Raw genomic sequence first — 13575 nt, 5'->3', positions numbered from 1 at the left:
CTTAGCCTGCTGGACAAACTTTCCTCATTCCTGAAGAAGGGCTAATGCCCGAAACGTCGATTCTCCTGTTCCCTAGATGCTGCCTGACCTGCTGCGCTTCTCCAGCAACACATTTCCATCTCTGATCTCCAGCATCTGCAGACCTCATTTTCTCTTCCCATTTATTCCACTTCACTTGTGTTCTCAATTTCAGATGTGAAATGAATTGTATTCCTCATAGCACCCATTCCTTAATAGCCAAATACTGCAATTGTTGATGATCTGACACAAAGATCATATTGAAAACAGAGAGGGTATCAGAGTTAACTTTTCGAGTTCAGTATCTCTCAGGAGCTTAGGATCAGCAACCTCTGAAGCTGTGCATCTGCACACAGCGTGCCAACACCATTTGCAGCATTGACTCCTGGTTCTAGAATTCACTGCTCCACTTGAACCTTGGAAGAAGACCATATTAGTAGGAACAAAGTGGGATCTGGGCAGTTGGAGGCACGTGGTATTGTGATTGAACCTCCAGATGTATGACCAACTATATTCTTCCAGACAAGGAGCCACTTTGCACTTGTATCATTCATTGTTCTCTCTCCATAAATGCTGCTGCACCTGTTGCATGTTTTTTTTAAATACTTTGTTTTTATTTCAGCCTCAATTCTATGTAGTTTGATTTCATACTGTACACGTGACCATTTTATAAACGCAAACTTTAATTGGAAATTGCTGCAGAAATGGGCTGAGGTTAGGGTTAGCTTTATTCCTGAAGGTTTCAGCACATGACCTCTTGTCTAAAACAGCTTTTGCCATTGGTTTTTTGACATGTTCATCTTTGTGATGTTGCTATCTTCTCATGTTGATTGAGAATTGAACAGATTCGAAATCATAATTCTTGACTCAGTCCAAATGCCTTTTTATCCCTATCCCCACTATTCTCATTACTCATCAGTGATGGTGTTCAACAAAGAAAACATAGTTGATTACAGTATTCTGATTTTTGTTTTCCCTGCTTGGTCTCAGCAGCAGAGTGGCCAGTTCCTGGCAACTTCAAGTCTATCCTGGAGGGTTGGGTCATTGAGTAGTGGGCAGACCCAAGGGGGCTAAATGTTGTCCACTTTTTCAATGTTCTTCATTTTGGTAACAATGGAATGTTCTAATCTAAACAGTATGAGCGGCAGGTGCAGCGAGACAAGGCACAGGAACTGACTGAGAAGCTGGACAAAGATTGGAAGGAAGTCCATTCCTTGTTGGCTCATAAAGCTCCTAAAAAGGAGCGCGAGGAGGAGAAACCCAAGGTAAGTGATTATTTAGGAAGGTACGACCTCGGCCATCAAATAAGCTGTCTATTTAGCTATGAGGCAGCTTAAAATAAAGATTTTGCAAATGAATTAAAATTGAGACTGTCTTTTTCATCAGTTTTATATCAATTGCTTGTTATGCCTGGTTTCTGGCATTGTGTGGTGCTATTGTATACTGCAAGTTATTCTAGGGATTAGAGTAAAATAAAATAATTAAAATAAAAGTGCAGTTTATTTTTCTCCATTTTTTGGTCTTTCCTCAAGGCTGGGGATTATGACATAATTGTACGTGAGCTGTTCTTTGACATGAAGGCACAGCCCTCTGACAGACTGAAAACCAAGGAAGAGTTGGCGAAGGAGGAGCAAGAACGCCTACAGAAACTTGAGGTATGGAATCTATTGAACTCTTTGACCGTATGCCTCAGTAGTGTCCCGGCCAGTATATATCTCTCAACCAACATCATGAAACCTATTGCCTGCTTGTTACCACACTGCTGTTTATGCAGATTTCGATTTGCTCTTCACACCTAATTAAGATGCAATGTATTGGTGATGAGATTCATGTTAATAATGTGAATTGACATGAAATTGTTAACCTTTAGGTAAAGTAGATAAAAAGTCCAGACTTCAGGCATTTTGTTCTGAGCTTGATTTTTGAAATCTGCTTGTGCAATGTTACCACTATGTACAGAAAAGTGTCCTGGTGGTCAGATGAAAAATGTTGGTGCAGACATGCCGGTTTTTTTCCCAAAATATACTTTATTCATAAAATTAATTTAAGTATGTTGAATTATCATTTAAAGTTAACATGACATGAGATGCAAAAACATTTCAATTTTTTTCCACACTGTACATCATTCATTACATTTCCAAATTCAGTTAACACTTAACAGTTTTCATTACATGTCAACTATTCAGCCTGAAAGGTTTTACACAGTTTCCAGCTGTTCAGTATACCGTGGCTGAAAGGCCTTAAGGACCTTTTCTCCAACATGGTGGCTGCCCTAAGTTTTGGTGTGTCCTTCAGGACATCATACTAGAATTTGGAATGTGCCAGTCTGTTGCTATGGACTAAGATGCTGTTAGTCACACTCTATTAAAACACGCTGTTTCATTACTGCAAATTGTTGTTTCCCTGTCCGTTGCTTAAAGTGGGAATGTCACCTTAACATCAAGGTGCCGACAATGATTAGGTGGGACTGGATAAAATCCTCCTCGAAACATCTCTTTATTGTTAGTCAGCACAAATCGCTGAAGAAACAGGAGAGTTGACTTTGGTGTAGGCTGCATGAATAAACAGTAGTCTAATACAACTCGGGAACAAGCCCTTTGGCCCACCAGTGCTGACACATGATTCCTTTCTTAAAAAAAAATCTTTTGCCTCTACAGAGTCCATATCCCTCTATTCCTATATCTGAAAGATGCCTCTTAAACATTGCTTTATAGTCACCTGCTCTGGCTGTGTAATCCAGGTACTCAGCACACTTTGTGTTAAATACTTAATGATCCAGCTTCTACAGCCCTCGACAGATCCACTTACCTCTGAGGGAAGAAAATCTTCATCCACTCTGTCTTAAATAGGCAAGCTTTACTTTGAGACTATTTCTTCTGGTACTGACTCTCCCAAAGAGGGACCAATCTCTCAGCATTTATCCTGTCAAACCCTTAAACATTTTGTGTTTCAATACGGTTGCTTTTCATTCTTCTGAACTTTAATGAGTACAGGCCCAACCTACGTAAACTCTTAAACTAGGTTCTTAAATATCCGCCATTGTTCCTGAATCATCTTTGCTGCTAAACTCCTTTCCCAATTACCTCCATCTAGCTCTGTCCTCATTCTTTTGTGTATAAGCCTCATTTGAGTTTAGTTGTTTTTGACCCAAGTTTCTCACACTGAAACTGAATGCTAAATTCTACCATGTGTTGATCACTGTTTCATGGGACATTTTTACCCTGACATTGTTTATTAGAACTGCCTCATTATACATTACCAGATCCAAAATAGTCTCATGCCTGACTGGATCTACAATATATTGCCTAGGAAACTGTCCCAAATACATTCTGTCCTTTCCTGCCCTATTCTGATTCCCACTCTAACTTAAATAGCTGCCCTGAAATGCTGCCATATTGTTTTGCTTTGTAAGCCTACATATCCCCTCTGCAGAACCCTCCCTCACTCCAGTAAACTTAAAGCCTTCTCTGTAGCCTGAGGTATTTGACCCCCCCCAACACCCCAATTGCTTATTGTGACACAGGTTGACTTCTTTGTTCAAGTATCTTATTTGTAGATTCCCACCAAAATTTTAAAAAAAGGTCTACCTTCAGCCACAGAGCTATTACTCACCTCATGTTTATTTCGCTTGGTAATATTTTCCTAATCCCTCACCTGTTGGAGACACTTACCACAAGTTATCATTCTGTATACACACATCTTGACAATTAGAGCATGCAAGCTATTCACTAAGGGGAATCCAATCAACTTTGCCTGACCTTGTTGTGAATGCTCTTGAAGCTGAGCAGTCACAGCAGGATCTCTAGATGTTTTCTCTCCTTACCAGGTTGAACAACACTCTTGCTCCAATGATCCAAGAGGTAGGAGCTAACTAAACACAGAATGGAAATCTGCTCTTCAGTATATTGGAGCACATTAATTTTAAAAACCATGCAGTTTGAATTGTATTTATGTTTTTATGCTGGTTTTACTCAGTGTATTGGGGTTCCATGATCAGTGTTAGTAATTTGTTCTGACACTAAATTTCAGGCAGAGAGAATGCGTCGGATGCGTGGAGAATTTGTCGAGAAAGGCAACAACAAATCGAAACACATGTCTGCAGATGATTTGCATGATGGCTTCATCCTGGAGAAGATTGATAATCCTTGCCTTGTTTACAAGGTGGGGTTCAAGAACTGGTAAAACCTAACCATTGCTTTTGGATGTTAGAGCAATAGAGGACAATACTTCTGCTAAATAGCACATGGTACAACTGCACAGCATCCAGGAAGGTACCATATAGAACTTGTCCTGAGTTCAGTGTCACATGTAACTGCACAGAGGAATGTAAAGGTATCAGACGCAGGTAGTGAAAACAGTAATTTCTTGTAGGAAAGACTTAGGGAGTGTTTTGCACTAAATTATTTCTAATCCTTTCACATTGCTGTATATTATTAATGATTAATGCTTTAGTGTGTTTCTTTTGAATTCTTCTGTTTACTCTTAACAACATTAATCATTTTTGGTTAGCCTCTTTGGTAAAGAAACAGATTCAAATTCTGTTTACATGTTTGTTGCAAATGCTTGGCAATCTCAACAGCAGCATTATTGTTGAAAAGATTTGCAATAGCCCCTATGATTTGCAAAAAGTGGCAAGCGGGGTGTTCAATGGATATTAGCGGAAGTGACCGAAAAGCTGCATCAAAGAAGCAAGCTTTAACAAAGGAAAGAGAGGTGTAAGGGTTTGCAAAGTAATGGTTAGAATATGGCAGTTATGATGACCAAAAGCATGTTTTTCTTTGACAGAAAGCAGAAAATATTGATTGTTGTGATACTCAAATTCAGTTTATTACTCACTGACGTAGTTTCACTGATTTACACTTAATGCACCTACAAAACTTATTTTTAGAGTATTATTCAGTATTCAGAGCTGTTGCTGCTTTCTGTTGGAAGGTATGAAAAAATTTGCCATCTTAACCAGAATTTGAATTAGCAGTGGTTCTGATTGGTGAGGGGTGTATGTGAGGGCATCTCTAGGGCTACAGAATAGGTTTGTCTGTGATGCCATGTGTGGTTTAAGTATCTGAACATAAATAATTATCACTTTAGGCAGCATAGCAGAAGGTGAACCATTTAATTTTAAAATATCTAGAGGACATGACAATGAACAATTCTGAATTTTTGTTTTTGTCTTGCGTGCTCTGAGAAAACTTGTCCTTGGTTTGTTGTCTACTGCTGTTTGATCCTGAACCATTTTCTTGGCAGTTTTTTTTTTGCTGATGATGGATTGCCATTGCTTTCCACTCTCAGTAGCAAGAGGAGGAGGCAGATCCCAAGTCACCTCAGTTGAAACTGGAATCAAACCCATACTGCTTTGACATTATTTGGAAGCACACTATAGCGATCTAGCCAACTGAGGTATCCCCCACTTGGCTTGATCGTGGAACTAAATGTAAATCATTCTGCTGAACTTTTCTTTTTCTCATGTGTGTGTTTACCAATCTGCTTTGGGACTACCCTAAACAAAACGTCGGATGTCTAATGGTGTTTGACCTTGAACTTTTTTTTATTAAAAGGAAGGAAAGCTGGAGGATTTTGAGGAGGAAGAAAAGAAACTGGCAAGTGAAAATGAAGAGGAAAATGGGGAAGGTGAAGAGAGTGATGAGGATGACGATGGGGAAGAGAACCAAAGTGAAGAGAGTGATGAAGACAGTCATTCTGATGTAGAAGATGATAGCCATTCAGATTTAGGCTCCGATGTCGAAAGTGAGAAGGACAGTCTTGCGGCTGATGAAAAACCAGCTCAGTCCACTTTGACTAAAGAGAGTGCACCAAATGAAGAAGCAAGAAAAGCTATGATGGAAGCAGCCAAGACTGAGCTACCTTTCACTTTTCCTGGTAAGTCTTGGACTTTTGCAAATGAGCGGCTTTTTTTTTGTGGATGTGCAAAGCCTAGCATTGTTCATGCCTAAGGCCTCACTGGCATATTCAGCTTGCATTTGGTCCTGTGCTGTTCGGACCAGTTGTTTGAGGAGACTTATTAAAGTAATATCTGAAATGCAGTGGATTAATGACCTAATGGAGTTCAGGTAAAACAGTTCTGTAGCCTCTTGCTCAATCATTCCTGATTGCACACCCCTCTCATCCCAGGGAAAATGCAGTGGTTCTTTTTGTTGTATGTCCTCTATTGGCCACACTGGGGCATGACCAGTAGGTTTCCATCCTGATCTCATTCTAATGGTTTAATTTTCACAGTCCCTGAGTCATATGCTGACCTGAAGTCCCTGCTAACGGGGCATGTATCAGAAGAACAGTGTCTAATAGTGGAACGCATTCAGAAGTGTAACCACCCAAGTCTTGCAGCAGGAAACAAAGCCAAGTTAGAGGTGAGTTATTTATACTGTGAATAGTCAAATATAAAATAGCTGTTTATTCTCTGTATTATCCATCTGACCCATTTGTTCTATTAGGCACTGTGTAGACTGGTTACATGACACACATTTTCTTTTATAAAAATCTAATTTATTTTTGGAGTATATAATGCTGGTAAAGCTGAATTTCTTGCCTATCCTTAAGTTTCTATACACAAAAGCGCAATGCTTGATCATAAAAAAATACAGCAGAGATTATTGAAATAAATACTTTAAAGCTCCATTAAAGCAGCAAATCTTTATTTAAATACATTTCTTTGCTCCATCATGACATGAATGAACCCATGACTGTGCTGAGCCTGTAATTAATTCTAAGGGTGGGTTATGAAGTGTGCCTGACATGCTATAAAACTGCCCTTCTGCTTCATTTTTCTGTACAATTCAAATTAGTGTGTAGAACCTTGTCACCTCTGTAATCAAAATCTGATACAATGAATTACTATTAGGAGCATGGTGGTTGAAGAGGCGATTAATTTCCTCTCTCTATCCGGAAAGATATTTGATTTGCGTGTGTAAGACGGTTCACGGTTCTGCTAACAGGAAGAATTTATTGTCTACTTCCAACTGGTATGCCTGATGGGTGTGTGTTGGCTCCACTGTTATTCATTATATTTAGTACACATGAATCTCCGACCTTGAAATATGTTGATAATGCCAAAATCAACTAATAGCAAGGAGGGCCATCAAGGACTCAGGAAGACATAAGTTAGTTAATAAAATATGTAGATAAGTGGTGGAAGCAGTTCTAAAGTGGAATGCTGTGAATTATGATGAGTGCATACTTAATGCAAGACACTGCAAAAAACATAGTAAGGAGAAGCTTTCTGGAGAGCAAAGTGTGTCTAAACAGTGACCTGAGGCTTCAGGCCAATGATTCCCTGAAAGAGCATGTGAATGATGGAAGTCACTGCCATTCTGGATTTTATAAATAAGGACCTAAGATTAAAGACATAATCATTTGTAGAAGTCATCTAAAGGGGGTTATTTTAGAGTTCTGCGTGCAGATATTTGTTTCCATAAAGGACAATGGTGAGGTAAAATTTTTTCACCCATAAAGTAGTGAACCTGTGGAATTCATTCAGTGGTTGAGGCCAAATCATTGAGTTTTTAAAAAGGAGATATTTCTGTTGTGCCTAAAGGGGTCAAGGGATAAATGAGGAAGGTGGGATGAGAGTGTTGAGCTCAGTCATAATCAATACAGCAGGCTGTAGGGTCTAATGGCCTAATTCTGCTTCTGTCTTTCTATACGTAGAGCTGTAGAGCATTGGTAGGGTGTTACACAAATCCTTAACATTGGAGAAAGAAGATGTAGACACAGAATTCAGCAAATTGGACTGTGAGGTTCTTGAGCAGTTTGACCTAGGGAGTGAAGTGTTTTTGGCAGGCCTAAAGTGGACAAATCCCCACGTCTGGATGAGTTGTATCCCAGGCTGCTGTGGGAGTCGAGAAATAATACACAGGCTGTGACCCAGTTCTATAAATTCCAGTCTGGCTGCAGGAGAAGTGCCAGAAGACTAGAGGGCAGCTAATGTGATTCCACTTTTCAAGAAGAATGGTAAGGATAAGCCAGGAAATTATAAACCAGTGAGTCTAACATCGGTGGTAGGAAAACTATTGAAGAAAATTGATCTCCACTTAGAAAGGCAAGACTTGATCAGTGATTGTCAGTATGGCTTTGTCAGAAGGAGGTCATGCCTCACAAATTTGATGGGTTTTCTTTGCGGAGCTGACCGGATCTGTAGAAGAGGTAGTGCAGTTGATATAGTTTATATGGATTTCAACAAAGCCTTTGACAAGGTATGACATGATCCTTTTGTAAAAAAGGATAAAAACACATGGGATCCAGGTAACTTGGCAAGTTGGATCCAAAATTGGTGTAATGGTAGGAGACAATGTGATGGTGGAAAGCTGTTTATGTGACTAGAGGGCACTGTACAGTGGCATACCACAGGAATCAGTGCTGGGATCCTTCTTGATTGTGGTATAACTGAAGAGTATAGAAGATGACACTCAAAGATTGGTCATGTGGTTAACAGTCAAGAAGAGCTCTTAGATTTCAGGAGGAAATGGGCAGATTGGTCAGATCAGTAACACATGGAATTTAACCCTGATAAGTGTGAGAAACTGCGCTTCAGAAATATTAAGATAAGGGAGTACTCAATGAATGGCAGGATACAGGCGGCTCAGAGGAACAGAGGGATCTTGAAAAGAGGCTGCATAGGCTTGGGTTGTTTTCTTTAGAGCAGAGAAAGCTGATAGGGGATCTACTTGAGATTTGCGACTGAGTGGCCTGGACAGGATGGATAGGAAACAGCTGTTCCTCCTAGTCAAAGGATCGATAACAAGGGGGCACATATTTTTTTAAAGTGAAAAGCAGGAGTTTAGAGGAAATTTGAGGAAAAAATGTCCATCCAATGAATGAAGAGAATCTGGCACACACTGCCTGGGAGGGTAGTTGAGGTGGGAAACCTCACAACTTCTAAAATAATACTTGGATGAGCACTTGACAAGTCATAACATTCAATGCTATAGGCCAAGTACTAGAAAATAAGACGAGTGTAGATTTTGTTATTGCAGGTACAATGGCTGAAGGGCCTGTTCTGTACTGTATAATTCTATAAAATGGCCATGTTCTTCAAGACCGAAAGAACATGAACTGCACCAGTTACAACTGAATAAAATAGGTGCTAGCCATTCACCAGTTTATTTTTCAAGACAATGCTCTGACCAATCAGAGTTAACCTGCCTGGTTTAAAATGTAGACACAGCCTGGCAGTTAACTGTCATAAGACTTAATGGGTGAATTCTCTATGGCAGCACCTCTACCAATCAGTCATCACAGTTCTCTCATGCAGTATAATGGCACTTTAACTCTTGAAATGGCACATTGTCTTGAATGTGAGACGATAAGCTTTAACAAAGTGTGCCTTTGTTAGCAATACTTAATTATATTTTCATATAGAGTCATAGAGATGTACAGCATGGAAACAGACCCTTCGGTCCAACCTGTCCATGCCGACCAGATATCCGAACCCAATCTAGTCCCACCTGCCAGCACTTGGCCCATATCCCTCCAAACCCTTCCTGTTCATATACCCATCCAAATGCCTCTTAAATGTTGAAATTGTACCAGCCTCCACACTTCCTCTGGCAGCTCATTCCATACAGGTACCACCCTCTGCATGTAAACATTGCCCCTTAGGTCTCTTTTATGTCTTTCCCCTCTCACCCTAAACCTATGCCATCTAGTTCTGGACTCCCCGACCCCAGGGAAAAGACTTTGTCTAGTTGCCAAATCAATGCCCCTCATAATTTTGTAAACCTCTATAAGGTCACCCCTCAGCCTCCGCATTCCAGGGAAAACAGCCCCAGCCTGTTCAGCCTCTCCCTGTAGCTCAAATCCTCCAACTCTGGCAACATCCTTGTAAATCTTTTCTGAACCCTTTCAAGTTTCACAACATTTTTCTGATAGGAAGGAGACCAGAATTGCACACAATATTCCAACAGTGGCCTAGCCAATGTCCTGTACAGCTGCAACTTGACCTCCCAACCCCTGTACTCAATACTCTATCATGAACGATTTGATAGAGAACTTAGGGATGTCACTTGTCTGTAACAAAGGTCATTGTTTTATAACTATTGCAAAGAGACTGAGAAAAGATTTCATTTCAGTTCATTCACAGATGTGGTTGCTATGGAGAAAGCCTGCATATTTGCCCTTTACCCATTTTAATACCCTTGCCTAATTGTCTTTTGAGAAGAAATTATTGAGCATATTTTTGAGTTAGTTTGTGTGATGAGGGAAGGAGTTCCAGGATTTTAACCCAAACATTTATGAAAGAACTGTTATTATTCTAATTCAAAATGATGGGAAACTTAAAACCCTACGTCATTGTGATATTCCGATGCATTTTATTTCCGTGTTCTTGATGGCAGAGGTCACAGGTGTAGGCGATGCTGTGGTGAGTTGCTGTGCTGCATTCTGCAGGTGGTACTGCTCCTACTGGTTATTTGTGAAGAGAATGAATGTTTAAACTGGTGTTTGGGTGCCAGTCTGGCACACTGTTGAGACCAGGATGGTGTGTTATTGGCATTACACTCTTCCAGGCGGCTGGTAGAGGATTGGAAGATGGGATTGCATTACGTACTGGAGATGCTTGGTGGAATCTTTAAGAAAGGTCCTTTGCATCACAGACGTTCTTTATAAGATATGGTTGGAGCACAGACTACCTTTTAAGAGAATATTGGATAAGCATTTAAAGTATACCAAGAGATATTGGGTAATATAGTGAGCACGCATCTGTGTGTGTTTATCTGGTACAATCACTCAAACAGCCGACACCAGATACGATGTATTGAATAGTGTCCTCATGCTGTAAATTTCTCTGGTTCTGTTGAATAAAATCATGTTTATCATCCTTCATGATGCCACTACAATCAAGTATCATTTTGCAGTTTACAGCACAGAAACAGGACATTTGGCGGCTGTTCCCGCCACTGTTCATCCTCCACGCAAGCATCTGACTGCTGCCTTCCCCAGTAGTTCTGGTGGGGCAAGTGATTCCTTTTATTAATATTCTGTTACTTTTTTGAGTTTCTCAGTGGGGAGCAATCGTCTTGTTTGTGAAGTCTAGCCACGTCCGCCAGTTAATCAGAGTCCTTGCCCCATTATGCTGCCCCTTAATGATACTGTCAAGTAACACCGGTAGATTTCACATGTGTATGTTGATGGCATCCGGATCTCCCCACTACCATCTCTATCCATCAACTATATATGTTTTTTCTGTTGGCAGAAGCTATTTGGTTTCCTGTGGGAATATATTGGGGAACTGGCAACCAGGCAGCCAGCAGAACTGAAGACAATTGACAAGATAATGCCGTAAGTATCTCTCAGTTTTAAGGACTTTTTTTTTATTTTTGAGATTTTAAATGCATGTTTCTATCTTTAAGCATCAATCCTACATTAGAACTCTTCAAATTTCCAGAGACTTTAGTGTTTTGATATTATTGGGTTTGGTTTAAAATTTTAAACTTTTAGAATTGATGTGGACCTGGAGGTTAGATAGTCAAATGACAGTGGTAATATTACTGAAGGAGTGCTGCACAACCGTTGATGCAATACATTCAGTTGAGATATTAAATTCTTCTGTCCACTTGGGTGGATTTAAAAGATCCCACAGAGCTATCCCTAATGGCCTGACCAGTACATATATCCTTTAAATGCTCCCTGGCATAAAGGAGGATGGATATGGTTCTTGGCGGTCAGTCATCTAAACTCCAGACCATCTCTTCTGGAGTTCCTCAGGGTAGTGTCCTAGGCATCTTCAGCTGCTTCATAAATGGCCTTCCCTCCATGATGTCAAAAGTGAGGATGTTCACTGATGACTACATCATGTTCTGCATCATTTGCAACTCCTCAGACACTGAAACAGTCCATATCCAAATGCAGCAAAACCTGGGCAATATCCAGGTGTGGGCTGACAAGTAGCAAGTAAACCTTCTGTCATACAAGTGCCAGGTAATAACTATTTTCAAGAAAAAAAGTATCTAACCATAATTATATTACCATCACTGATCCCCACTGCCCCACTAAGAATTTCCTGGGGATTATTATTGATCAGAAACTGAACTGGTTTCACCATTTACAGTGGCTACAAGGTGAATGTCAAAATCCAGGAATCCTACAGCGAGTAACTCTCCCCCTGAATCCCCAAAACCTGTCCACCATCTACAGGGCACGTCAGGAGTTTGATGGAATACTCCCCATTAGTCTGATGAGTGTAGCTCTAACAACACTCAAGAAGCTTGACCCCATCCAGGAAAAAGCAGGCCCCTTGATTGACATCTCATCTACAAACTTCAGTCCCTTCCAGTGAGGCTCAGTAGCAGCAGTGTCTACTACCTCTAAGTACCACTGCAGAAATTTACCAAGGGTCCTGAGACAACACCTTCCAAACCCACAACCACTATCAGTGGGCAAGGCACATACATGGGAACACACCACTTGCAAGTTCCCCTCCAAAATACTCCTCATCCTTCGAAGTAAATCCCTGTTCTTTCAGTGTCAATTCGTCAGAATCCTGGAACTCTCTCCAACTGCACTGATGCTCCACTTACACAAAATGAGTGCAAAGACAGCACAATGCCACTGGGTCAAGGGCAATATCGATGGGTACTAAATGCTAGTCCAGCCAGCAACATCCACATCCAAAGAATCTTTCTGCACAGAAACAGACATTTATCTCATTAATATAGGTTCAGTATACTGGGGATAACCTGCCTACTGTTCAAAATAGTGCCATAGAATCTTTAAACCTCATCTTAGCTGAGTGTTAAATGTCTCATCTAAAAGGCAACACCTTTGACAATGCAGCGACCCCTCAGTACTGCAGTGCAGTGGCAGCCCAAGCTTTGTACTCAAGCCTCTAAAGTAGGCCTTGAATCCACGACCTTCTGACTGAGGTAAGACTACGGAGTCGAAAAGTATGGTACTGGCAAAGTACAGCAGGTCAGGCTACATCTGAGGAGCAGGAGTGTCAGCGTTTCCGGGTAAGAGTGCGACCAACTGAACTATTGACACAAATTTGCTGAGTTATACTTGGGCACCAAATTATGTTTAACTGGATGCCAAGAAATAGTTGAAAGGAGTGTCAAAACTTAATGAAAAAGGAAGACCGTTATCGAGAAATGTTAATATTACACTCCTCGGGGCTCTGTTCATGTCAGTTTCTTCTTTTCCTTTTGCAGCGAGTTATATGAACTGTCGCAATTATTCCCTGAAGCTGCTTGCAGCTGTGTTCAATCAACCCTTCGACAAAGTATGCAGGAACTAGAAAACCAGCTGCAAGTCAAAGGTCGGGCTTCATTTCCTGGATTAGATAAGGTATGAAAATCAGCACGAAAGCAGTCAATATATTGCAGTTAGGTTCCTTAATTACCATGGTAGGTAATACTAACCTATCTAACTAATCCTTCCATTAAAATTATCCATTCTCCACACCATCTATCTGCTGCTTGCGTGACTTCAAATTGTTTGGCCTCCCCAATCCAATTCTGTCTTGATCACTCTGTGGAGTGAATTGATGTTGCTTTTATCCAGTTTATAATTGTGTCTTAAAAAACCCAAAGAATTGTGAATGCTGGAAAT

General features: G+C 40.5%; 1 protein-coding gene across 1 annotated transcript in view; it reads left to right on the top strand.

The window, feature by feature from the left end:
• nop14 (NOP14 nucleolar protein homolog (yeast)) overlaps positions 1–13575 on the top strand; it is a 58366-nt gene that overhangs the window by 27226 nt on the left and 17565 nt on the right. The window contains exons 6-12 of the mRNA XM_043703789.2: positions 1155–1283; positions 1551–1673; positions 4048–4179; positions 5574–5895; positions 6253–6383; positions 11222–11307; positions 13176–13311. Of these exons, the coding sequence (XP_043559724.2) occupies positions 1155–1283; positions 1551–1673; positions 4048–4179; positions 5574–5895; positions 6253–6383; positions 11222–11307; positions 13176–13311 (1059 nt within the window). The remainder of the gene's footprint in view (positions 1–1154; positions 1284–1550; positions 1674–4047; positions 4180–5573; positions 5896–6252; positions 6384–11221; positions 11308–13175; positions 13312–13575) is intronic.

The sequence above is a fragment of the Chiloscyllium plagiosum genome, unplaced genomic scaffold, assembly GCF_037043375.1.
Source record: "Chiloscyllium plagiosum isolate Xiang-an unplaced genomic scaffold, Cpla_swu_hap1 HiC_scaffold_2, whole genome shotgun sequence".
Lineage (NCBI taxonomy): Eukaryota > Metazoa > Chordata > Chondrichthyes > Orectolobiformes > Hemiscylliidae > Chiloscyllium > Chiloscyllium plagiosum.
The sequence above is the reverse complement of the archived record's forward strand: the minus strand, read 5'-3'. Positions and strand labels throughout refer to the sequence as shown.